Source organism: Paroedura picta, chromosome 10, assembly GCF_049243985.1.
Source record: "Paroedura picta isolate Pp20150507F chromosome 10, Ppicta_v3.0, whole genome shotgun sequence".
NCBI classification, from domain to species: Eukaryota; Metazoa; Chordata; class Lepidosauria; order Squamata; family Gekkonidae; genus Paroedura; species Paroedura picta.
Genome location: NC_135378.1, coordinates 17,714,251 through 17,739,390, shown reverse-complemented (window position 1 = coordinate 17,739,390; position 25,140 = coordinate 17,714,251). Strand labels below are relative to the sequence as shown.

At 44.4% G+C, this 25,140-nt stretch overlaps 1 protein-coding gene across 1 annotated transcript in view; it reads right to left on the bottom strand.

The window, feature by feature from the left end:
- Window positions 1–25,140, bottom strand: part of ADGRA3 (adhesion G protein-coupled receptor A3) — a 59,081-nt gene that overhangs the window by 4,774 nt on the left and 29,167 nt on the right. The window contains exons 9-18 of the mRNA XM_077301548.1: window positions 22,881–23,082; window positions 21,854–22,003; window positions 17,865–18,026; window positions 17,013–17,216; window positions 14,971–15,184; window positions 14,628–14,836; window positions 12,202–12,326; window positions 9,822–9,945; window positions 8,292–8,437; window positions 2,644–2,739 (exon numbers count right to left, since the gene is read on the bottom strand). Of these exons, the coding sequence (XP_077157663.1) occupies window positions 2,644–2,739; window positions 8,292–8,437; window positions 9,822–9,945; window positions 12,202–12,326; window positions 14,628–14,836; window positions 14,971–15,184; window positions 17,013–17,216; window positions 17,865–18,026; window positions 21,854–22,003; window positions 22,881–23,082 (1,632 nt within the window). The remainder of the gene's footprint in view (window positions 1–2,643; window positions 2,740–8,291; window positions 8,438–9,821; window positions 9,946–12,201; window positions 12,327–14,627; window positions 14,837–14,970; window positions 15,185–17,012; window positions 17,217–17,864; window positions 18,027–21,853; window positions 22,004–22,880; window positions 23,083–25,140) is intronic.

Genomic DNA, 25,140 nt, shown 5'->3' with positions numbered 1-25,140 from the left:
ATAACGCCTGTGTGAGACAAATCTTTGGGCTTACCGGGAGAACGGTCTTCTCCTCAATGGAATGGAAGGTATCAAGAGACCCCCTGACTAGTACTACAGGCAGAGCAGAGGTGAAGGGAGCTTCGGATTCAGCCCAAATGGATTCAGTTCAAATTCAAAATGGTCCAGTTTTTGTGTGTGTGTACATGCCTGACTGCCAAGAGGTGCTGGCCTAGTAGGCTGATATCTGTGGTTTTCTGCATGCAGGGAAGTTCAGAGAAATTAGGCCAGTAGGGGAGGTCCATGCAACGGGTATGATTGTCAGATCCAAGCCTTATGAAGATAGGTTGAGGGACTTGGGAATGGTCAGCCTGGAGAAAAGGGGACATGATAGCCCTCTTCAAGTATTTGAAAGGTTGTCACTTGGACGAGGGCAGGATGCTGTTTCCATTGGATGCAGAGGAGAGGACACAAAGTAATGGGTTTAAACTACAAGGATATAGGCTAGATATCAAAAAAAAATTTTTTTTCACAGTCAGAGTAGTTCAGCAGTGGAATGGGCTGCCTAAGGAGGTGGTGAGCTCCCCCTCACTGGCAGTCTTCAAGCAAAGGTTGGATACACACTTTTCTTGGATGCTTTAGGATGCTTAGGGCTGATCCTGCATTGAGCAGGGGGTTGGACTAGATGGCCTGTATGACCCCTTCCAACTCTATGATTCTATGAGAAGGGAGTTTCCCTTTGCGAGGTTGTCCCTTTTTGTCCAAAGGATTACTACTTTTAAGAGAGGGACAGGTATGTGGCTGCAGTGTAGGATGTTGGCCTGACGAGGTTCAACTGCAGCCTGGCCCATGCAACTATGCAGAGGCCAGAGAGCAGGAGTCCAAACAAGTGCTCTGTGGTCATCAAGACAGCTCAGGTTGCTCATGTGAGTGGAAGGAGAGCCTTCTGACTGCTGGACAGCTTGTGTCTATCCGAGTGCCCGCATGGATGGTGGGTTGAGTTGAGGTTAGCAAAGCTTTAGCAATTGACCAGGAAACCGTGCTTTGCTAGTGCTTCTATTGTTGCGTGGACATCCCTGATTGCTCTGTCTCTGGACAGAGACCTTTCTTTTCTTTTCTTTTTTTTTGTGGCTGAAGAAGCTTCTGGAATATCTGCTTCTGGAAGTCTGGAGAACAGCAATCAGCCTCCTCCAAAGGAATGCCTGTGATGAGCTCCTTGAACACTTAGGGCAGGGAGATCATGAGGCCAATGAGGGAAAGCAGCCTCTGTGTCTGCCACTTTCATTTCCCCCACCTACTCGTTAGAAAGAATCTCTTGGATGTCTTTAATAATTTTATTGGCAACCCAGAAGCAAATACTGGGGTGCATTAATACCCCATCCAAAATTCATTGTGTGGGGGGGAAATGGGCTCCAAAACCCTGGGATCTTTGCACCTCCTTTGCTGGATAATCACTGCACAGGTAGTTTCACTGCCACCAATAACTGAGCTCTGATGCCTTGGATGTGCTCCTGAACACCTGTGTTGAAGGGATTGGTGCATTAAAGTCTAAAGCCTCTCCCTCAATAAGGTCCAAGCAGCAGCAATCTTGGTTGGGGGGATTATGGCAGGATCGTCTGGTAGTTGGGGCACTGGCTGTTCCAAGACTTGGGGAGCTGACACAGGCATGATATCTGCCCTTGAAGTGGAGGGCTGGGCAGCTGGGGGCTCAGCTCAGTGCTCCCAGCTCTGGCAGGATGCCCTAGAACTGGGGTGGGCAGACTGGGGCTTTTCCCCCAGGCCAGCGTTTTCCAACCTTTTGACTATGGAGGAGCCCCTGAAATAATTTTTCAAGCTTTAAGGAGCCCTGGAAGTGATCTCAGCTGGTCCCACCTCCCTGCCACGCCCCTACAGAAATTGTATGTCACCAGAAGTGACATTACAATCTGCATTAACAGGCAGGAGGACTGAAGGGGGGAGAGACAGGATACAGTTTAAGACAAGATCAGGTGTGCAGCCTCCACCCCCTCTCAGGCACAGAATCCATGAGAGGAAGAGGAAACTCCTGACAGAGTGGCTCCTCAGTGGAACAGGCTTCCTTGGGAGGTGGTGGGTTCTCCTTTGGAAGCTTTTAAGCAGAGGCTGGATAGCCATCTGACAGAAATTCTGATTTTATGAACTTAGGCAGATGGTGAGTGGGTGGGCAGGAAGGGATGTGCCAGTGTTCGTCTCTTGTGGCCCTTTCTTGCATACCCAGGGAATTGCTGATCACCACTGTGGGATGGTAGGTGAATTCCCTCCAGGTCAGACTGGATTCTGGAGATTTTTGGTGGTGGTGGTGGGGGATCACTTGGGTTTGAAATTGGGGTCACTGTGGGTAGGCAGGTAGTGAGTTCCTGCACTGTGCAAGTTACCCTGGGGATAACTTCCAACTCTATGATTCTATGATAGAACTAACTCACACTCAGGAGGAAGATCAATGGAAGTGACCGGTTCCTTAGCTTGTGGACAAATCCATTAAGACAGGAGAGGTAAGGCTGCGGATGCCCTCTGGAACTCCCATGGACCCCTGGTTGGTATTCCCTGCCCTAAGCAGATGCAGAAGCAATTCTAGATACCACCCAACACTGAAGGTGAAAGAATGACTCCCCACAGCTGCCCTGCTATACACCAGTGAGAACTTACTATGCTGCACTGGGCCTGCTTCCGTAATTTCTGATGTTTGCCGCAGCTGTTATCCCACAAACAATGACAGGGATGCCCCCGCCAATCAGGTAGAACCTAAAACACAAAATAAGCATTAATTGGTAACTGCAGGATTCATATACCACAAACTAAGAATCACACCTAATTCATCTTCTTCCATTCAATTTGCTTCCCAGTGTACCTAAAAAGCTCTGGCCCTGATGAGGTCCTCTAGGAACCAATCACAAAATAAAAGCAGATAAAGCCATAAAGGGGGGGAGGTGACTTTTAAAATTCAGAATAATGGAAATTTTCTGTTGCTCATGTGATGGGATTTATCCAATGCAAACAAGAATCTTTAATATCTCCCTGATGAATATAAAGTTCATTGGCTCCTCAAGAAAGCAGACTACAAAAGCTATTCTTCACAAATATGAGCTACTTTCCCAAATGCCCTATCTTGACCTACATTTTCAAAATCTATTGGATAGAATACCCAGATACACATACATAAGTGATCTCTCGGATTCAAAGCCACCGTTTCAATTAGAGATTCTCTATCATGAAGTAACCATGTACAACTTTGCCTTCCCTTCATCTTCCTCTCCTCTTCTGAACCTATCTCAGTCTTACAATTTAAACTCTTCGGACATCAGTATTACAGTTCTGCTCCCTAACTTTCTTTGTACAAAGTTTGCATCCAGTGGCCAACAAAGTTTAATCCTGGGTATAAACTTTAAGACCAACAAAGTTTAATCCTGGGTATAAGCTTTAAAACCAACAAAGTTTAATCCTGGGTATAAGCTTTAAGACCAACGAAGTTTAATCCTGGGTATAAGCTTTAAAACCAACAAAGTTTAATCCTGGGTATAAGCTTTAAGACCAACAAAGTTTAATCCTGGGTATAAGCTTTAAGACCAACAAAGTTTAATTCTGGGTATAAGCTTTAAGACCAATGAAGTTTAATTCTGGGTATAAGCTTTAAGACCAATGAAGTTTAATCCTGGGTATAAGCTTTAAGACCAACAAAGTTTAATCCTGGGTATAAGCTTTAAGACCAACAAAGTTTAATTCTGGGTATAAGCTTCCACCTGCATGCTTATAACCGAGAATTAAACTTTGTTGGTCTTAAAGGTGCCACTGGACACAAGCCATGTTCAATTGCTTCCCACCACCAGGGCTACCCACCGGAACCTTTCTTATTTGCGTTCACCTGGAAGCCCATACAGAGTTTTACAGGGCACACATGAGGGGTCAAAGAGAAAAGGACCTTAAAAATCTCTGGATGGTCACGATCCGAATGGTTTCCAAAGGACTAGAATTGTATGTAACAGATACACTTGCAGAAAAGCAGAGAAACAGAAGCATCTCAATGACTACAGTAATATATCAACTGAATATTTTTTCCTTTAGTGTTATCCGTGAACAAAATCCGTCAAAAGCTACTCCTGTTCAAGCTTCACTGAAATGAACAGGTACTACGAGAGAATCATCTTTTGTTCACACCTCAGATAAGTAAGGGGATATTGCGGGAAAAACTCCCAACTGTTTCTCCCTGTACTGCTCTATCATCACTCTCTGTGAGCCAGAGAAAAGTGCTGCATACTACAAATTAACACAGAGGGTTATGAGGATCCAATCAGTTTGAAGGAAAGCTGATTGCTTTCTGCCACCTTGTGGACAACCCCAGATAAATAAAGCATAACAGACTCTGTGCCAAAATTGAAGATCCTGTCTTGCTTCCTTGCAGGGGGTTGGGGGAGGAGATATTTTCGAGCAAGGGTTATGCACTTTTGGGCCTCTGCATCTCTTTCATCCCCTTTCATCTTTGCTTCTCTTAAAAAAGACGTAATATATCGTGTACATAGTTTCCTAGTGGGTGTGCTTGTGCCAATGTAGAAATTTACACTGAAGCACATGACACACACTGTCTTCCTCTGAGGCAGGGACTGCTATACCAGGAAGATCATGTTGCATAAAATGTTACAGCTGTTGTGTAAAGCCTGAAGAAAAAATTATCTGGAGGAGAAATGCATACAACTTCTGCTTAGTTCGCTACAATATTTGTCCCATGCATTAAGCTTAAAGTATTGTAGCAAGGTGAAAAACAAAACAAAGGCAAAAACGGAATAAACAAAACCCCCAGACCAGAACCAGGTGTCGACGAACTAGTAACCAAGCCAGCAAACTTTGTGCTGACACAAAAGCACAAATGAGTTGATTTTCTTCTTGTTAACATCTGATTCCCTCTTCAGTTCAACTCGCAGAGAATACTTGCTAACATATGCACCTCTAAGAGCCTCTTGTGGCGCAGAGTGGTAAGGCAGCAGACATGCAGTCTGAAAGCTCTGCCCATAAGGCTGGGAGTTCAATCCCAGCAGCCGGCTCAAGGTTGACTCACCCTTCCATCCTTCTGAGGTTGGTAAAATGAGTGCCCAGCTTGCTGGGGGGTAAACGGTAATGACTGGGGAAGGCACTGGCAAGCCACTCCACATTGAGTCTGCCATGAAAATGCTAGAGGGCGTCACCCCAAGGGTCAGACATGACTCGGTGCTTGCACAGGGGATACCTTTACCTTTATGCACATCTGAGCATGTTGGTCTAGGTCAGGGCTGGCCAAACTGAGGCTCTCTAGATGTCCATGGACTAAAATTGCCGTAAGCCCTAGCCAGAATACTGGCAGGCGCTCATAGCAATTGTGGTCCATAGACATTGGTGATGGCATGGTGGTAAATGATTGATCGTACAGTTATTAGAACTTGACTATAGTTCTGCATACTGGTATCTTCTGGTTCAAGTTCTTACCAGGCAGGAAAAAAAATGACCTGTTCCTCTATGGAATGTAGTTTTTGATAAGCTCTCTCACAGAAGCAAAGTTTATATTATAGCTGGAATAATAAAGCTGAACCGTCGATTCCTGTAATAAACCAAATGGGAATCCACAGGAAATCTGAAGGCTGCAAAGGGGATCGTCTTTCCCAGCCTTCAAGGAAAGGGTATTTAGCACAATGTAATCCTATTGTTCTCTGTGCAGATTTGGGTACTTCCGTGTCTATATTTCTTCTGCAGTAAAAATATTTTAAAAGGGTTTTCTCCTAATGTGATTAATTGGGGCTAGAAAAAGAACTCTAATTAGGCCGTTTGAGCCACAGTTTGGTCTTCCCTGGTCTAGGACAAGCATTTTGGACATATAATCTCAATTTCTATGTTTTATCCCCGCTTTGCTCCAAGGAATTCAGGGACACTATAAATACCTCCCAGTGATGGCAGGCAAAGCTGAAAGAGAATGACTGGCCCAAGCTTACTTTGTGGTGAGAATGCGAACTTGGGTCTTCCAGATCCTAATTTGACACACCGTCCACTTATACTCTGGAGGCTGATCCTCCCCCATACATAATGGGATAGTGCTTGAGCACTTCAAGTATAAACCTTGGAAATGTGCCTTCTGACCCCAAAGGGGCGATCAGAATTTCCCTGTACATGCAAGAAAGGGCCACCAAAAGCTATGCTCTGACACAATTCCTTCTGCCCCCCCCCACTCACAATCTGCCTAAGTTCACAAAATCAGCATTTGTGTCAGATTACTATCTAGCCTCTGCTTAAAAACTTCCAAAGGAGAACCCATCACCTCCCAAGAAAACCTGTTCCACTGAGGAACTGCTCTGTCAGGAGCTTCTTCCAGATGTTTAGCCGAATTTTCTTTTAAATTAATATCATCCCACTGGTTCTGGTCCGAACCCCTGGGGCAACAAAAAACGACTCTGCTCCATCCTCTTTGTGACAGTCCTTAAAGCACTTGAAGATGGCTATCGTATCAGTTGTCTTCTTTCCAAGCTACACAGACCAAGCTCCCTCAATCTTTCCTCATACATCTTGGTCTCCAAACCCCTCACCATTTTCATTACCCTGCTCTGGACTCGCTCCAGTTTGTCTACATCCTTCTTCAATTGTAGTGTCCAAAACTGAACACAGTATTCTAAGTGAGGTCTAACCAGAGAAAAGCGGCACCATCACCTTGCGCAATCTGGACACTATTAATACAGCCCAAAATCCCATTTGTCCTTTTAGTCACTGAATCATACTACTGACTCATCTTCAAAGTATTGCTTGCTACGATTTTCCATTTTCAGAAATATTCATGATTGCTGCTGGAAAATTTGCTTTTCCAGTTCCAAAGCAGTTTGGAAACCCCTCGGGCCAACATTACTCTTCGTCTGACTTGCTCTGTGCTGAAGTGCTCTAACTGGTATTAAGAAGCTGACCATGCAGAGTAGCGATCCCCAACCTGTGGGCCGCGGACCACATGTGGTCTGTCGACTAATTGGAGGTGGGCCACGAAGGACGCCTCCCCCCCCCCCCCGGCCCTTTACTTCATCTCCCCCGGCCCTTTACAACACACTTCGGGTGTCATTGTCTCCCATCACTCCCAGATGGGACTATCTCGTTGCAGAGAAACAAGCTCAGGGTTCCCATTGATTTGTCATTGTCATGAGTTAAAATTTCCATGAAAATAAAATGTTCCTTATGTTCATTGTGGCGTGTCTGTATCTTATTTTGAAGGGATGTTTAAACATTACCATAGCGATCAGAGAGCGCTAGGGCAGTGGTTGAGAGTAGAGGAGTAACCCCCCCCCCGGGCCTCAGTAAAATTGTCAAGCGTTGAGTGGTCCCCGGTGATAAAAAGGTTGGGGACCACTGATGTAAAGAACTCTGAGATGGAAGCGGAAGTGTGCCCTTGACAGAATTTTTGCCTAATCAAGGAGTATTCCAATGTGATAAGCAGACTGCAGCTCTCTTGTTCTTGGGAGAAAAGCCTTAATTCTGATCCCCAAGGATCAGAAAGACACATCCTTTACTACATGCAGGTAGAACAGGGGCAATGCAACAGACAAACATATCGACTGGACAGACTGCTGGAGACAGTGACTACCTGAAAGCAAGCAGACAGGGATGCCTACCGATATTCAGGAGAACCCCAGAATACATACAGATTTGCTCATGTCAAGAAACGGAGTGACTCAAGGAGTGCTGCAGGAAGCCGTAAGTCGAAGCAGGCAGCTAGAAGGTGTGTGAGAAAAGGCAAATGCTGGAGGAATTTTTCTTGTGAGGCTAGATCTGTTGCGGAGTGTGGAGACGTCACACAAAAAGTGGTGTTTTATTGATTCTGAAGGATGCGTTTTGCTTCACTGGTCTCCCAAGGGATTCCCCTCTACTGAACAGAAGAAGGCTTGAGAGCCACTGCGGTGCACTAGTGAGAGGAACAGACTAAGACTGGGGAGACTGGGGTCCTAATCCCTGGTCGGTCATGAAAGGTGACCTTGCTCAAGCTGCTCTTTAGCCCAATCTACCTCGCAGCATTGTTCTGAAGTTGAAGTGGAGGGAGAGGAAAACCATTGTAGTCGGCCTGAGTTCCTTGGCAGCGGGTTGGGCCAAAAAAGGCACATGCCTGAAACTGGAAAGGATGGCTTATTCTGACTGATCTCAACTTCAGACTCATCACTGGAAGCCCATGCTAATTAAAGACAGGACTCCGTGCAAAGACTTTAAACATTTCTCTATTTATCGGTTTGGTGCAGGCATCTCACTTACAACTTACTGAGTTTCAAGTTCAGTCAAGTAAAGAAGAAGACGAAGAAAATATATCTCACCTGAGCATTGGTCTGGGAGGAGGTGGCGGCTCATCAGGATCTTGGCATCTTTTCGCCTTTCTTGTGACTTGCTTATAAATGTTCCTAGAAGTGACTCCTGTCCACAATAATGTGGCCAGTGTGGAGTAGTGCAGAATTATGCCAACCTGGAGAAGAGATGTGAAGGCAATTATAAACATTTAATAGGAAAAAACCCCCACAAAAGCCACACATAATAGTAATTTTTTTCACTTGCAAACATTTAGGATTCCCTGACAACTCGTTTGGATAGTATATAACAGATCCATAAAATTTCTGGTTAATAGTTCCTATGTGGGGCGTAAGTAAGTCTACATTAACTGCTCAAATGCATTCACGCACACACTCACACACACACACTTTTAAGCAAACAGACTCCAATATGTAAAATGCATAAAGCAGAAACCCCTGGATGTATACATTCTGGACAAATCAGTGTGAACTGATGGGGAACTCACTGCCTTCCAAACTTTCGTCCATCTACAGGAAAAGCAGTATCTCATGCAACAATTTGTACTCAGGTATAAACATTGGAGTTAAAACTATCTGCAACCCATGTCAATTGTAAAGAGTGCATGTTTCCTGTAGGTCCCCTTTAAAACCTCTTTTGTTTACATGTAATTGTGTAGCACACAGCTCGCCTTTAAATGCTTGGAAACAGGGCTGGAAAAGGACTCCTTTGTGGGATGAACTCTACACTTTGGAAGGGGAAGGGGTGTTGAAACTCTTCCTTGACTGGCTTCAAAGAATCCTCCAACAACTTTTCCCAGGGCGGGGTTAAGAGTGCAGCCAAGCCTACAGACGTTTTTGGTAGGAGAGTCATATTTCCAAAAAACAAGGCTGAACTCATCTATTTTGTACAAATCACTGTGAAAAATTAAGGAAGGCAGTTAAATTGAATGCTGAAGAATATGCTTTTAGTCTGGAGATGGTCTCGAGCAAAGGTGGCTCTTCCTGCAGAGGCTCATGGGAACTATAGTCCATGAACATCTGGAGAGCCACAGTTGTCTCCAGGTTGTGCCTCCTGAAACCTTGTGGTCCCTTCACACACTTTCAGTGAAGTGCTAAGTAACAATGGAGAAGTTTATCATAACAGCCACTTATTTTTTCCTGTATACCTACAGAAGGATACTTGATGTGTTCTTGGATGAAGCTTCAGTTGCAACAGACCTACAACCATGGCTTTATCTGGACTGGTGTGCAATAGTAAATCCCCCCCCCCCCCGGCTGTCTCACCCCCAATTCTCTGAGGTGCTGGACTTCCTCAGCAAAGAGATTTTATGGAAAAAGCTGCCTAACGGAAGGAAATCTGTAGGTCTCTCTCCAAAACAGCTGGATATCTCAACTAAGCAGGTGAAGAGCAGTGTTTCTGGTTGCTGTTTAGTACCTTTCTGGAAGGGGAAAATAGGTAACTGCCCCAAAGTAATGTTTTTGTACAGCGTGTGCACACACACATACAGAGCCCTTATTATACTTTTTAGCACCTTCCTCCCCAAACAACACTCCACTTACTGCTTGGCAGATGGTAGGATTCCTGCTCTGTGTTATGCCTCCAATGTACATTGCACACGTCAGGAAAATGTGAAAGCAGAGGTTGACTAGCATGTGCCAACTTTTCAGGCTGATCCTGATGACACTGTCAAACAAAGACATGGCAGCATTTCATACAGTTGCCCACATGACACAAAAACATCAGTTTCAACTTGATCCATCTACCCCCATTGCCTCGCACCCCCAGGGGTCTTTCAAAATAAAGCTGACATAAATACTAAATATTCCCTATGTCGGTCGGTCAGCCAAAAAGACTCGGCAGAGGGCACGAAAAAGGCCCTTTAAGATAAGACTCGAGTGCTACATCAGCGCTTCTCACCATCTGTACCTCTAAGAAATCTTTCTGCATAAATCTATCTGCTGAGGAATTCCTCCCAAGGAGACTTTGTACACCACAGGTGATCTTAGGGTATATCACAGAGTACATACTCAATTTGTATGGCATACCATCTTAGTCAGTATGGCCTTACTGTCATCACACATGAATTGAGAGTGTATCACAGAAGACATCCAGCACTCACCTGCACACTGCAAAGGAAGCTCAGCAGAGGTGGGTAAATGGCCTTTGTGAACAATTAGCCACCATTACTGAACTCGCACAAAGAGCCCTGATTGGTTTCCAAGGAATGCCCCCAGTTTCCTGGAATGCAGTTTGAAAACCGCTGGGCTATATTATCAGAACTGTAGCATCAGGGATGGAATCGGAAGCTTGTATGTTTAGCGGTCCCCAATGTTTTGAAGGTTGAGGACCGCCTCCGGGGGTGAGGAAGAGCTGGCGGCCTGGGTGCTGCGCATGTGCGTTAGCACCCCCTGGTGGTGGAAACCTATTTTTCACCACCAGGGGCGCTAACGCACATGCACGGCAGATCCGTGCAAGCGCATTTGTGTTGGTCAGCGTGCTGGTGGCCGCGCCTGCCTCTTCCCCCCCTCTAGCAACAAGAAGCTAGCCGGGCCGCGAGTGAAGCGGCCGCTTTGACGGCCACTTCTCTCGTGGCCTGGTGAGCTTCTCACTGTGGAGGGAGAGAGGCAGGTGTGGCTGCTGGCGGCCCGCTACCGACGCCTTCGCGGCCCGGTACCGGGACACAGACCAGGGGTTGACGACCCCCGATTTAATCCGTGACAGAGAAACGTGTGTAGCTGCCAAGAAGTTGTCCCGCTAACATACACCATGCCAGTTTGATGACAGCCCAAATCATAGGGATATGAAGACCACTGGGGCTGTTTAAGTTTGTGTTTTATTTTGTAGCAGAAAGTGGTCCACAATTGTGAGGTGTCAGGTTATCTATTTCATAACGGCACAGAAGAACGAACTCTTCTTCTTCTTGGAGTGGTCTCATTGCCATTATTGTTTCATATGGAGGTAGCAACACTAGCTACAGTTAGAATTGTCTGGACTGTTTTTTAAATATGGATCTTTTGGAGGAATTCAGTAATAGAGTCTTGCAATCCATAATGCTTGGCAGATGGTAGGATTCCTGCTCTGTGTTAGGCCTCCTCTCAATTTCTCTTACCCCTCTATGGTAAGTCCTCAATTTGAGGATTAAACTATGGAATCTCTGTAGTCTTTTTCAGGGGTAAGTGATTGCTACCATGATAAGTGGAACCCTCAAATGAGTCAAGGTTCTGTCCTAGACTGTCAGAGACCATTATATAATCTGTCACATCTCCCGGCAAGAAGGTAAACTCGTCCTGATGATCATTAGGGAAGGAGTCATTCTCTATACCAGTGGTCCGCAACCTTCCGGTTGCCGCGAGCGCATGCGCGTTTGCACCACTGGCATGCCGGCGGCCACGGCTCCCTCTCCCGGCCCCTCCGGGCCGCCAGCAAATCGGCCGGCAAAGCGGCCGATTAGCTTGCGGCTCGGCAAGCTTCTCTTCTCCCCCCTCCCGAAACAAGAAGCTTGCCGGGCCGCGAGCTAATCGGCCACTTTGCCGGCCGATTTGGCGAGCTTCTCGCTTCGGGGGGGGGTGGGAAGAGGGAGCGGCGGCCCGGCGCCAAGGCCTTTGCGGCCCGGCGCCAAGGCCTTTGTGGCCCAGCACCGGGCCGCAGCCCGCAGGTTGGGGACCACTGCTCTATACTGAAGTTGATACAATTCACCACCTGAATCCAGAATAATTGCTTTTAAGGTCCTTGGATAATCTCATATATATGGCAGAATTTGATTTTCGTGCTCTGGAAAGCCAGGCATTATATAGGCAGTGGATACCTTGATCTGACTCTTCTACTCTTTCTACTTCTGCTTCAGAGTTGCCAGTCCATGCAAAAAAGACCCCTGAATTCAACTAAACATTTTGTGAATCTGATATACGTCTAAATTGAGGTTACGTAAGCTATTGATACCTGTGATGGTATATGTAGCTAACTTTGATCACCAAGAGGCACATCAGGAGAATCACAGCCGAGGAATAGGTCACCGGATGCAGGAGGCCAGCGGACTGAGTATACAAGTCTGTCCTTGTCAAATCCTAACCAATGACAAAATGAGATGCAGCATTAGGCCTATCCGTGCCGCCTACTTGATGTAGCACCCCCAAAGACAGCTTAAAAAATAACATAAGACTGGGACAGAACTGTGAGTCTCAGTTTAGCAACTGAATAAGGCTCTTTGAACCTCTCACACCAGTGAGGGGGTTAAGGTTATCAGATCCAGCTGGAGAGACTCCTGGAGCTTTGGGGATGGGGACTGGGGAGGACAAGGACCTCAGTGGGATACAATGTCTTAGGGTCTACGCTCCAAAGCACCCATTGAGTTCAAGGGAACTGAGCTCTGTAGATTGGAGTTATAATTCTGGGAGATCCCATTTGAAGGTGGCATCCCTGTCCCAGCTTCCTGGGAAGGGAAAATGGTCCTAGCCACTGACTCTTGAGAATAATTAAGCTTGTTATGGTGCCACCAGCCCAAGGCAACTGTCAAATGCTGAAGGATGACTAGTCACCGTCTCCCAAAATTAACATGATGAACTCAATGGTTACAATCTAGTAATCTCAAAGAACTTGGGGGGGGGGGGGAGATGGCATAATATTTGTTTGCTCCACCAGATGGCAGAGTTATATTTCACTTCTTTAAATGTAAACTCAACTCCGCTAACGTTTTTTATTTTAAAATAACGCAAACTTTTTTTTTTCTACAGAAGGATTAGGTATAATTGTCAAAACGGAGAATAAGAATGTTCAAGTTCCAGGATTACACTGATTAACATTTTTTAAATAGCTTTTAATTCCGAGAACTCAAAAAAAAAATAATTTTTACTTCAATCTTTTCCACATAAAGACTTCACAGGCTGCAGCATCACATTTTAATACATTTTAAAAAGAAAAAAAAATGTACTAGCAACAAAAATTAAGAACACCTGCTACTGATATTCAAAAAGGCAATAGAAAGTAAACGACAATGATAGTCCTTTAATAACGAACCCAAGTCCTTCTGAACTAATTAAAAGTATTTTAAGTTATTTGTTACAGTAATACTTTCTCAATGACTAAGCTGCTTAGTGATTCAGATATATTAAGGTTCAGAACAACTTTGGAAATAATTCAACTAAAGTTCTGTGCTCTAAACTAACTAAAGCAGGGGTAGTCAAACTGCGGCCCTCCAGATGTCCATGGACTACAATTCCCAGGAGCCCCCTGCCAGCGAATGCTGGCAGGGGGCTCCTGGGAATTGTAGTCCATGGACATCTGGAGGGCCGCAGTTTGACTATCCCTGAACTAAAGCCTGTGAGATTCTTTACTGATTGGCCCATTTACAGCTCTGGAAGTCAACTTTGGTGTATCACTGCCTCCAAGAAAAAGGAAAGGAGAAGGGGAACCTTTCACATTCCCAATAACTGCCCCGTCTTCCTATTCTTGAGGCAATTCTTTCTAGCTACAGGCTGGCAGGAGGGCAGGTACTGACAAGCCTGGACTGAAACAGAAGTATGCCCTGGGCTATGCTAGCAGACATCTGTAAGTCAGCCCGCATAAAGGTAAAAGGTAAAGGTATCCCCTGTGCAAGCACCGAATCATGTCTGACCCTTGGGGTGATGCCCTCCAGCGTTTTCATGGCAGACTCAATACGGGGTGGTTTGCCAGTGCCTTCCCCAGTCATTACCATTTACCCCCCCCCCCCCAGCAAGCTGGGTACTCATTTTATCCACCTCGGAAGGATGGAAGGCTGAGTCAACCTTGAGCCGGCTGCTGGGATTGAACTCCCAGCCTCATGGGCAAAGCTTTCAGACGGCTGCCTTACCACTCTGCGCCACAAGAGGCTCTTTCAGCCTGCATATTGCAGGGCAATTCAAATAGGGCTCCAGCTAGTTATTTATCACAGCACGACAATAAGCAAACTGCTCCAGTACTCCACCTAAAGGGCTTATTTACTTAACAAAGGTGAAATTAGTCCCTTCCCCTCCCCAAAGGGCAGGTGACATCTCAATGGCTAGCTATGCTACACCCTAAATGCAGTGAAGAATCAAGTCGGCAAACAGCCCTGTGTTACGCCAACTTGATTCCCTCAAGGATACGACCATCAGTTTGTACTTGGCTCTTTGTCTGCCCTCTGGCCCAGCCAGTGGATGGTTATTACAGGCGTCCCCCCCTCCCCCTGCACCGGTATGTCATTTTGGCACCTATCGTTTCCTCCATGGCAATTAGAATCAAATTGGCCAGTTAGACTGAAATCTTGGAGCGCACACTGCTAATCTGGCGAGCCAGGTTTGATTCCGCGCTCTCCCACATCTATAAAATTCAACACAGAAAATTGCACAAAACGTTACCAGCTCACATACCATCAAGACAGCATAGTTGCTGAGCGAGGCGCACTGTATGGTAGTGACGTTTTCATCTGAAGAGAGAATGTGGCATCCATCTGATTTCCATCCTCCTTGGCCGTTGAGCAAATCGAAGTCCCACTGAGCCGCAACTGCGTCTGCACCATGCGCAATGCGCCGCAATGTCACATTAATAGGAAGGTGTCGATGGGGAGGGCTGAAGCCATCTTGTTTGATAGTTAAAAAAAAAAGAAAGATCACTGCATACATATCCAGGATTTGTTTTAAAAAGCAATGATTTCAGGATTAAAGACGCAGAGGCTGATGTTCTTAGAAAGCATTGAATTTGCAAGAAACAAACCTATTTTGGTGAGGATAACGGGGGTGACCACAGTGCGGCGCTTTCTGTCATCGGCTAAAGCGGATGAATTCCCTGTGACCGGGAAGAGTTTCCCATTGCGGAAGGCGATAAGTTGCAGCTTGTAGATAGTATCGTCGGCTGGCCTGATTTCCCTTTTGCGCTTTTGTGAAAACAGAGCAGGCGGCAACTGTATTGAGGCCTCCATGACAGTGTTCTGCGATAAAATGGTTAAGAGTTAATACAAAATGAAAAGAGTGTGCTGCTTAGGCACCATTTGTGGTTTGAGAAGCTGCTCCTTCCAACCTTCTGCTTTGAATATCCTTTCTCTGAGTAGGAATGGACAGATATAGATATACAGATAGATACACACACACATGTCGGGGTCTGTACAACGTTGACATGGAACTTTCCCTGAGGATATGAAAAGATTTCTCATGTAAACCACATTTCTAGAAATACCTGCCAATAATCCTCGTGAAAGAAGATCTTTACTGATTGGCCCATTTACAGATCACAGCTATGGCTTCCAGAGTACTCAATACAATGTATTTCTAAACTGATTTGTTAAAATCCTAAAAAGATATTTTAAAAGTTGTTACATAAGCTTATTGGGGAGGGGGAGAAAGAATCTTCCCCTCCAACAGAACACTGTCTTGCATTTACTTATTTATTTAATTTTTATACTACCCCCTCCCCACTAGAGGGCTCAGGGCATTTTACAACAGTAAAACGCAATCGTAAATCATCATCATAAAACCTTTTGTTATGAATCTATGTATTTCATATGTATGACTGAATTTTAAATACAGTTTTTGCTGGCGTATAAGACTACTTTCCCCCCCTGAAAAACATGCCTCCAAGTGGGGGGGGGGGGTCGTCCTATACGCCGGGTGCACTTCAGTTGGGATAGACATAGCTGCCCATAGTGGCCCATAGTACTGTAATGTAATGTAACAAACTCTATATTTTGAGTGGAAATGTTGGGGGGTCGTCTTATACGCCCAGTCGTCTTATACGCCAGCAAATACGGTAATTTTAAATTAAAAAAAAAACATAATTTAAAAGCCCAGTCCCCTCACCTGCCTGAACACCCTCTGCCTGCTATCCTGATTGAGGTCAATATAAAGTATAAAATGAGGGGTGAGGAGATGCAAGGAGAAGGAGGGCGGCCTGTATAATTTCACTTTAGCTATGGTCTCAGCCATAAGCCTGATGGAAGAGTGGGTTTTACAGGCCCTGTGGAACTTGACAGCTCCGTCACGGTCCGGATTTCAGCTGACAATTCATTCCATCACGTCAGGGCCAGGATGGCGGACATCCTTGTAGCCAGGAATTACCAGCAGGCTGATATAGGGGAAGCATACATTATAAGCAAATTTTCATACACTCTTTTTATTCCATGAACACTGCTATGGGACAAGCATGTCTGACTGCACATGCAGTGCCCAGCTCACAGTTTGTACTGCTTAAGAGCCAGTGTCATACAGCAGAGAGCTTCTCAGGCTGAACCTCGGAGGCCCATCCTTGAATCTCCGCTCAAGTAATGCGGCTTGCTGGACACCCTTGCATGATAAAGTGTGTGTGTGTGTGGGGGGGGGAACCAAGTGAAACCTCGAAGAAAAGGCACAAAGATAACAAACTGTAAAGTTGGATAGTATAGATGTACTACTATTATAAGTATTAGCTAGCACATTTCAATCCTGCTTTTCCTCCAAGCGGCACAGTCCTCTTATCTACCATTTTACTCCCACATCTACCCTGTGATGTAATAGCATCTTTGATGGAATGACTGTGAGGGATCTCACCCAGGGAATGGAGCATCAGCATGCCACAGGAAGGGTTCCAGCCACAGGAAGGGTCCCTTTCAAAAATCGGGGGGAGGGGGTTGATTTGTTTTAGCACAGGATGCCCATTCACAGAACACCTCTATTTCAGCTCTATGAAACACTTTGGTAGGTGGTGCTTTAAAACTTGATCCAGGTGAAGGTATAACCTAATGACGCACACACATCCCGCCCCCCGCTTCCTGGCACGTGTCTAACCTTAAGTGCCAGGCTTGACAATGTATTGGAGACGTTGCACTTAAAGCCCAGCTGCTTATCTAGATTTCCATCCAAGTCTCGCCGTCCATAATCTGGCAGTCCTGTCCGGTCTGCTGTAGCCACCTTCTGGAAGACGGTGCAAGTCATCCCGGTGAAGCTGGAGCCTTTGATGACATAGGCTTCCACTGCGATATTTGGAGAATACTGTAGAAACAAAACAAAAAAAAACCCCACCCAAACCAGCTCAACAAAGTGCGATGAAGTCCGCAGTGCCTCCCAACCCACACACAAAGTTTATTCTTTTATGCGACGACGGCAGCAAGACTAGAATTGGCCAAGAAATGGAAAACGCAAGAACTACCCTCGATAGAAGACTGGCTGAATAAATTAGCTGATTTTGCCAAGATGGCTAAACTGACACTGATAGTCAACGGAAGAACAGAAGAGGCCTTTCAAGAACAATGGGGCCCTTACCTGAACTATTTAAGAAAATAATACAAAAGGGGATTGAAACGGGGAACTAAATGTATTAAATGAAGAGCATAACCTTTCTTTTTTCTGTACTAACAATGTAGATTGCATGTATTTCATTATCTTTAATCCTGGAAAATAAAAATAAAAATCTTATTAAAAAAAAAACCAAAACAAAGTGCCATGAAGAAGCCACTACTGGCACCATCAAACTCTCTTACTGAATTGCTGCAGTGACTGATCAGAACATTTTGTTTCCAAAATTCAAAAACGTGAATGCCAAAATTGATGTTCTTTTTTTTTTTTAATGAAAACTACTGTGACTAAAACAAAGCAACGCTGAATAATAAACCAGTAACAACACAACCTGCAGTTGCCTACCGTTGAGTAAACCTGAGCACCGTTTGCCAGCCGGTAGGTAGCGATCCTCTGCAAGCACTGTACAATTCGAGTACAAGCTTTCGCTTCTCTCTGTGCCATCCACAAGATGCGCTCTTCAGCCAGCATGATGTTGCTTGCAATGTCAACCATTACGTCACCAAGCTGGAAGAGGAAATGGAGACAGAGGGCTGACATATTTTTACACACAAGGATTTCTAGATAAGATTTTTTGTTCTATCTCCCCCCTCCTCCCCTGGTCAAGTAAAATTATGTAGTTCAAACTGTATATTTATACTGTTATACAGCCCTGAGGCTAATTTTGGAGAGGGGTGGGTTAGAAATCTCAAAAATAAATTTTAAAAATTATTTTTCAGCTTGGAGATTGGAGAAGAGAAGGTTGAAAGGGGGACCTGATTGCTGTCTTTTAAGTATCTGAAAGGTGGTCACTTAGAGGAGGGCAGGGAAAGGTTCCTGTTGGCAGCAGAGGTTAGGACCTGCAGTTATGGCTTTAAACTATGTGCAGAACAATACCAGCTAGATATAAGGATTAAGTTTTTGACAGTCAGAGTAGTTCAGCATTACAATGGGCTGCCTGAGGACGTGGTGAGCTCCCCCTCACTGACAGCCTTCAAGCAGCAGCTGGAAAGAGACTTATCTGGCCTGTATGGCCCCTTCCAACTCTATGGTTCTATAATTCTAAATAAGTCATATTCTCCAAGGAACCAAGTATGTGCTAGCTCTGCCCCCCCCCCTTTTACATACAGTAAAGCCTTTTGGTTAATAGACTAATGCCACAAACACTAAATAAAAATGAAGTTATACAGTAACAAAGCTTCAGGTTTGTGGTGTAACTTTCCATTAACATCCAAAATTATGATTTAAGCCCTAGGCATGGCTAAGATGCTGATTTCTCTGATGCTTCTAGTTTCATGGGCATGTTTTTGTTTCAATTCTTTAACTGTGGATATTATGCACACGGGTTTTCACATGAGGGTTTTGTTCCCTCTGTACACATAGAAGCTGTCATATCAATGGTGAGCCCTTCACATGCAGTTCACTGGTATGTATTATAGAACAGATTTCTGCTTCAACTGAAGTTATGGTAATCTCTGTGCATTTCAATTCTGACATGAACAAAGAAAGGGGAACTATATGATAGGTAGACTTCATCCATTATCAAGATCCCTGCCTTTTTCTGTCCCTTCAGTTGTCCCAATTGACTTAACCAACTACACCAAATTTACAACAGTCTTGTGGTGAAGCATGCTTATGTTACTTGACGATGCTTATATTCTACGATGAGACATCGGGTGATGTGATAATTTCTGTAATACAGCCCAGATTTGCTGAACATCATGGTGATGCATAAGAACTTTGTGTTCAGACTGGAACAACTGAAAATTAAATATGTTCTTAGGTATGTCCTTTTAAAAACAATATCATTATGCAAAAAAGAGTTGGAAAAATAAGATGGAGCAGAATTTCTGAGTCTATATCACAGCGGGAAAAAACTCAAAATATATAGGCAGTGCTGAGAAACTGGAAGCAAGAGGTTTTGGAGGTCAGGGTTTCAGTGGAAGGTACTGTTCATTTTTAAATTTGTTGTATTTATGGAAACATTTTCCATATACTGTGTGTCACCCTAGTTATTCCTTGGAATGGGCTGATGGATTCGATATTAAAAAAATCAATTTCCATTTTTACACTCAGTCCCAAAATCACAATATTTTTTTCAGCACCTTCAACGTTACCAGGAATTCCAGATGAGAATAACAGAAAAAATACAGTAATATAGTTGAGGCCAGCAAGATAGATAACACCTACAGCAATATCAGGCCGCCCTCCTGCCCCCCCCCCTGCCTTCTAACCCCCTCCCCCCAAGTTTCAAAGTTTTGTTTTTGACCTTTAAGGCCCTCCGCAGTTTGGGACCCACATATCTGAGAGAACACTTGTCACCCTATGCTCCCTGCAGGGCTCTGCTGGTACCAACTTGCTCATTGTTCCCAGCCTCAGGGAAGCTCACCTGGCCTCGACCAAGGCCAGGGCCTTTTTGGTCCTGGCCCCTACCTGGTGGAATAAGCTCCCGGAAGAGTTGTGGGCCCTGGGAGAGCTTTCTGCAGGGTCTGAAATATGGAGTTCTTCCGCCAGGTCTATGGATGAGGCCAGTGCTAGAGACATCAACCCCCCCCCCCCCCCCAGAAAAGACACACTGCCATGTTGGTACCATCATTGATGTGGCCAATGTTGTACTCCCTTGCTACCCTGGTTAGTAGCCCCTCTGTTTAGGGAGGGCATATATCTTTTATTTTTTGCTGCCATATTGTTATTGTTGCTGTATTTTTTGTAATTGTTGGGCTTTAATGAGGATTTTACTGGGGTTTTATTGTACTGGTTTGCTGTGTATTCCGCCATGAGACAGCTTGCTGGTAACAAATTTAAAAATAAAAATAAATAAAAATAAATATGTTTAATCTCCAAAATTGATGCAACAGTGATGAATTGTGATTTATATATTTTAATCATATTTTATCCCATGTACTATTGTTTTATTGAGCCTTTTAGACTGTGTAAACCGCCCCAAGATGGGTAACCGATAAACAAACAAACAAACAGGTGACACCTAACAAGATTTTGTTGTAGCATAAACTTTGACGGACTAAAACCCACTTCCTCAGATGTGTAAGTGAAGCCTCACTTGGCAGGCATTGTAGGAGTCATGAAGGGAGAAAAATGTCAACAGCAGGACCCTCCCCCCCCCCAACCAACCCCTCCTCTGAAATGTGGGAAGGAGAGGAGATATGCAACAATGTACATTCGAATGAGATCAAGTACAGAGACCACATATCAGTGGCTGGAATATGTTGCAACAACCATGCTGAAGCTCCATAGGGAAAAGGTAGAATTCAAGAGCAGCCAAAAAAGAGGCCCTCCACACACATTAGGGACAAATGTTGTTTACTCTGGCCTGAATGATATTTTCAGCTGCATTCTGCCGGCATAGTTTAGACATGAAAACAGTGAACTGTGAAAGGCAGCTCTGCTTTCAAAGGCACTCTGGAAATACACCGAGACAAAACAGCAAATCAGGAATCAGTATCTTGCCTTTGTGGTTTCATATGTTTATGGACCTCCACTGCCAGAGCAAAAAACATTAGTGCCATATAAAGTAAGCAGTACTCTGAGCAATTCATACACCTAAACAGTGTTATGGCAGGGTTCCCTGGTGGTTTTCAGAAGGAATTCTCTCAGTTATAGCAGTTTTTACTACGGTTGACCATAGCCTATTTAATATACTGTACATTCATACAAAACAAAAAGTTAGTGTGTTTTCCTGGCTCGCCAACCTAAGGCATCCCTAAAAGTGGCTTCACTCTGTAATGTTGCACTCCTGTGACCAACACTGTTCATGAGTTTCTGTCTGGCACTTTTATTATAACTTTTACTGCCTTCAAGCACTGACTATGTCAGTCTGCATCAATGTAGACCCCTTATATCACAACAGGGAAAAACAACATCCTTATATCATCCGGTAATCCATAGCCATAGCATACTCATATTTTAGGTCAAATTAATTAATTCAGTCACTTACTGAAGTACTTTGATCAATTTAAAAAAATCCACAGTGGTCTTGCTTTTATAAATAAAAATATATATTTCTGGTGCTTTTAAAATTAGTAACAAGGATTCTTTTAATTAGATTGCGGTCTTAGTAGACGGTCGCCTCCAATATGTCTAAATGGGAAGATCAATAATGTTCAACAAGAAAATTGAACGCTTCTCCCCACAAGCAGAACTTGACTCTTAAAAGCTACTTGACAAGCACATTCTAATCCCGTTTCCTCTGTGTAAGTGTTAAGGATTTCAAAGAAAACGGTTTATTAACTAATTGATGATAGATGATGATGATGCAGCGTGGTTTTAGAGGGGAAATAGTAAAAGGAGTTCTCGTTCTTTAAAAACAAATATATATCTCCGCGCTACAAAATTACCTCTTTATACTTCTCGGCAAATCTCCCAAATTTTTCTATCATTTCAGCCACAAAAATGACATCCATCTTGTCAGAAAAATTTGCTGCTTCAACGGTGTAAGCTAACAGCTGCCGTGCTGTTGCCACGGCATTAGTGAGGTTGAGGGGCATCTGTACAAAGCACAAAACATTGGTTTAAGAAGAAGAGAAGAAGGGTTGGTTCTTATATGCCACTTTTCCCTACCCGAAGGAGGCTCAAAGCGGCTTACAGTCGCCTTCCCATTCCCCTCCCCACAACAGTCACCCTGTGAGGGAGGTAAGGCTGAGAGAGCCCTGATATCACTGCCCGGTCAGAACAGCTTTATCAGTGCCGTGGTGAGCCCAAGGTCACCCAGCTGGCTGCATGTGGGAGAATGCAGAATCGAACCCGGCATGCCAGATTAGAAGTCCGCACTCCTAACCACTACACCAAACTGGCACCAAAACAAATCAAATGGGATTCAGACATAAAGACAGGATTATAAAGAACTTTAATGCTTGTTGATTAATCTGATCCTACTATAAACACAACAACAATCTTTAGAGCAAGTTGGCAGGGGCTCATGGTAATTGTAGTCCTTGGACATCTGGAGCACCACAGTTTGGCCACTCCTGCTTTTTAAGTTACGATAATAGATCAGTGTACTATAAATACAAGGGGTGGGATCCAAAAGGACTATACGTCCTGCTTTCCCCTTGCCTGAAGTCCCCCCTCCCACCTCCAAAAGGAACCAGTGAACTTCTGTGAGCCTGACCCCCCCCCCCCCCCCGAGGAACTAGTAAACCTCTATGACCACACGGAAGTGCAATGTGGAAATTTACTGTGGGACTTAAAGTAAGCTGTGGCAGCCATTTCATGACTGCATCCACACATTGTATCAGGTGACCATGGGCTTACAACAGTTGAGGACCACCGCTTTAAAATGATCATCATATAAGTTAGCATGAAAGCTTTCAACAGATAAATAATTTCACTGAACATATTGGGGTGGGGGTGGGGATGAATAACCTGATTAAACATGTACAGCACTCTAGTGGCATCATTTGCATACTGGCACCGTGAGTAATCCTCTTCAGCCCAGAACCCTCCCCGGTTACATCTGCGCCAAGCCCTCTTCTCATCTTGAGAGTTGCCAGTGTATATTCCGCTGCCAGCAGAGTAACGAGTGCACAGCAGGTATGCGGTAATGCCTGCCAACGTTCGAGGCCACCTAGAGAGTTAAGGAGAAAGATTAGACAAATTTACATGGCAAGTGTGGAGAGAAAAAGATCAGTAAATAATGAAATTAAGGCCTACAGAACCAAATGTGAGACACTTCAGAACTAAGTATCTGTAACCTATGGAAAAGGTCACCTTGATGAGACTTCCAACATTAAAGTTCAGGGAGCATAAAAATACTGAAGAATAGTACTATGTGACTCAGCGTACCTACCGTTCTATTATTTAAGCTTGATCATAAGTTTGCAAACGTTGGGACACACCACTATCATGTGATTTGAAGGGATCATTAAGGAAGATTCACAGTATGTCATAAGAAATTGGAATATTAAAAGTTGGGGACTCAAAAGGGCTTGTGATGGGGGGGGGCATCTCATTTCCCACTCACACATAATGTTTTCTTTCCCTTCTCTACAATCCTCCAAGGGCTCTCCCCATCGTTTCCTCCTCTTCTTTCCACCCACAAGCCAACCTGCCTTTATCTGCTTCCCCTTCCTTCGTTTTTTCCCTCCTTCGGGCAGCCTCTCCCTCGAAAAAGTCAGGCCCAGCTGCATGGTGGCAGAGGTAGATTGTTGGTGGAGGTTGCTACCAGACAGGTTTGGGCTTCCAAATGCTCACCCCCTTGCTCCCACCAAGTTTCTGCTCTCTATAATGTTTCTGACTTTTCATAGTTATTGCACTTCAATCATTTTTTTGCTGTAAACAATCTCAACCTCCATAACGTATAATTAAATGAAGATACCAAGGGGCATCTTACTTCCCCACCACCACATTTTTACAGGGTACTGAAAGCTAAAATTACAAGAGAGATAACAGTGAGAGCCAGCTTAGTGCAGTGGTTAAGTGCGATGGCTTCTAATCTGGACAGCCGGGTTTGAGCCCCTGCTCCTCCACATGCAGTCAGCTAAGTGACTTTGGGCTAGTCACAATCCTGTTAGAGCTGTTCCTGGGTGCCTGCTGTGGGGAGAGGAAGAGAAGGCGATTGGAAGCTGCTTTGAGATTCTTTGGGTAGTGGAAAACGGAGTATAAAAGCCAACTCTTCTCCTCCTTTGTCTTAAGTTTTTTAAAAGATCTTTACAAGATTGTGTCTTCCTGCATTATTTGGTCCTAAGACCAATACAATGGTGTTGGTGTTAGAGGATTATGCTATCTGGATCAGAGTAGTAAAGAAAGTGGGGAAAGGACTTCCCCACATGCCATATCAACACACTGAAAATGTTTCCTTTGTACCCCAGGAGGATTTAAGTCCCAGTAAGAAGAAAAGGCAAGGGGGAGAAAACCATAATAGGTACTCTTCTGGGGGAGGGGGATAGATTTTTATTAGGGGACACATGGGGGGGGGGATTGTTAATTGCCCCAATCCCTGTGCCAATCATTTTGGTTTTAAAGCTGAAAATCCATGTCCCTCCTAAGAGTATCTTCCCATGAGAAAAAGCTAAAAGCTTTTAGAACGTTCTTGGATGAGAAAAATCTTGAGGAAAGAGACCGTCAAAGAAGTTTATCAAGTTATACCAGGTCTGAAGCAGAACAGAGGGAAACCTTCCATTCTCTTGCAATCCTTGGGAGGGCATCTAATGAAACTGATGTAGGGAAAAGAAAGTACTTTACCTAACACATATATAACATATGGAATCTGCTGGTACGATACTGATGCCATTGGTTTAGATGGGTTTTAAAAGGGATTACAGGAATTAACTGTAGGTGGGTCTAATGACAAGGGTGACAAAAATCAAACTTCCATGTTCAGAGGCACTATACCCCTTTCAATACCAGATACTTTGGCCGGGGGGGGGTATAAAAGATAGGGTGTGTTACTCCAAATCCTTTTACAGGTTTCCCAGGACACTATTAAAAAAAAAAAAAACATGATCTGATCCAGCAAGAGTTTTAATTATTTTCAAAAAGTTCCCAAAGAAAAGATTTACTGGAAGAACGCTGAATAGGGTCTTTCCCCCCAAGAATTTGTTTGCTATTTTACATTTTGCTATGGCAAGTTATAAAAAGATGTGTTTGCACAAGAGGCACAGAACATGCAGATGGAAAAAAGCAT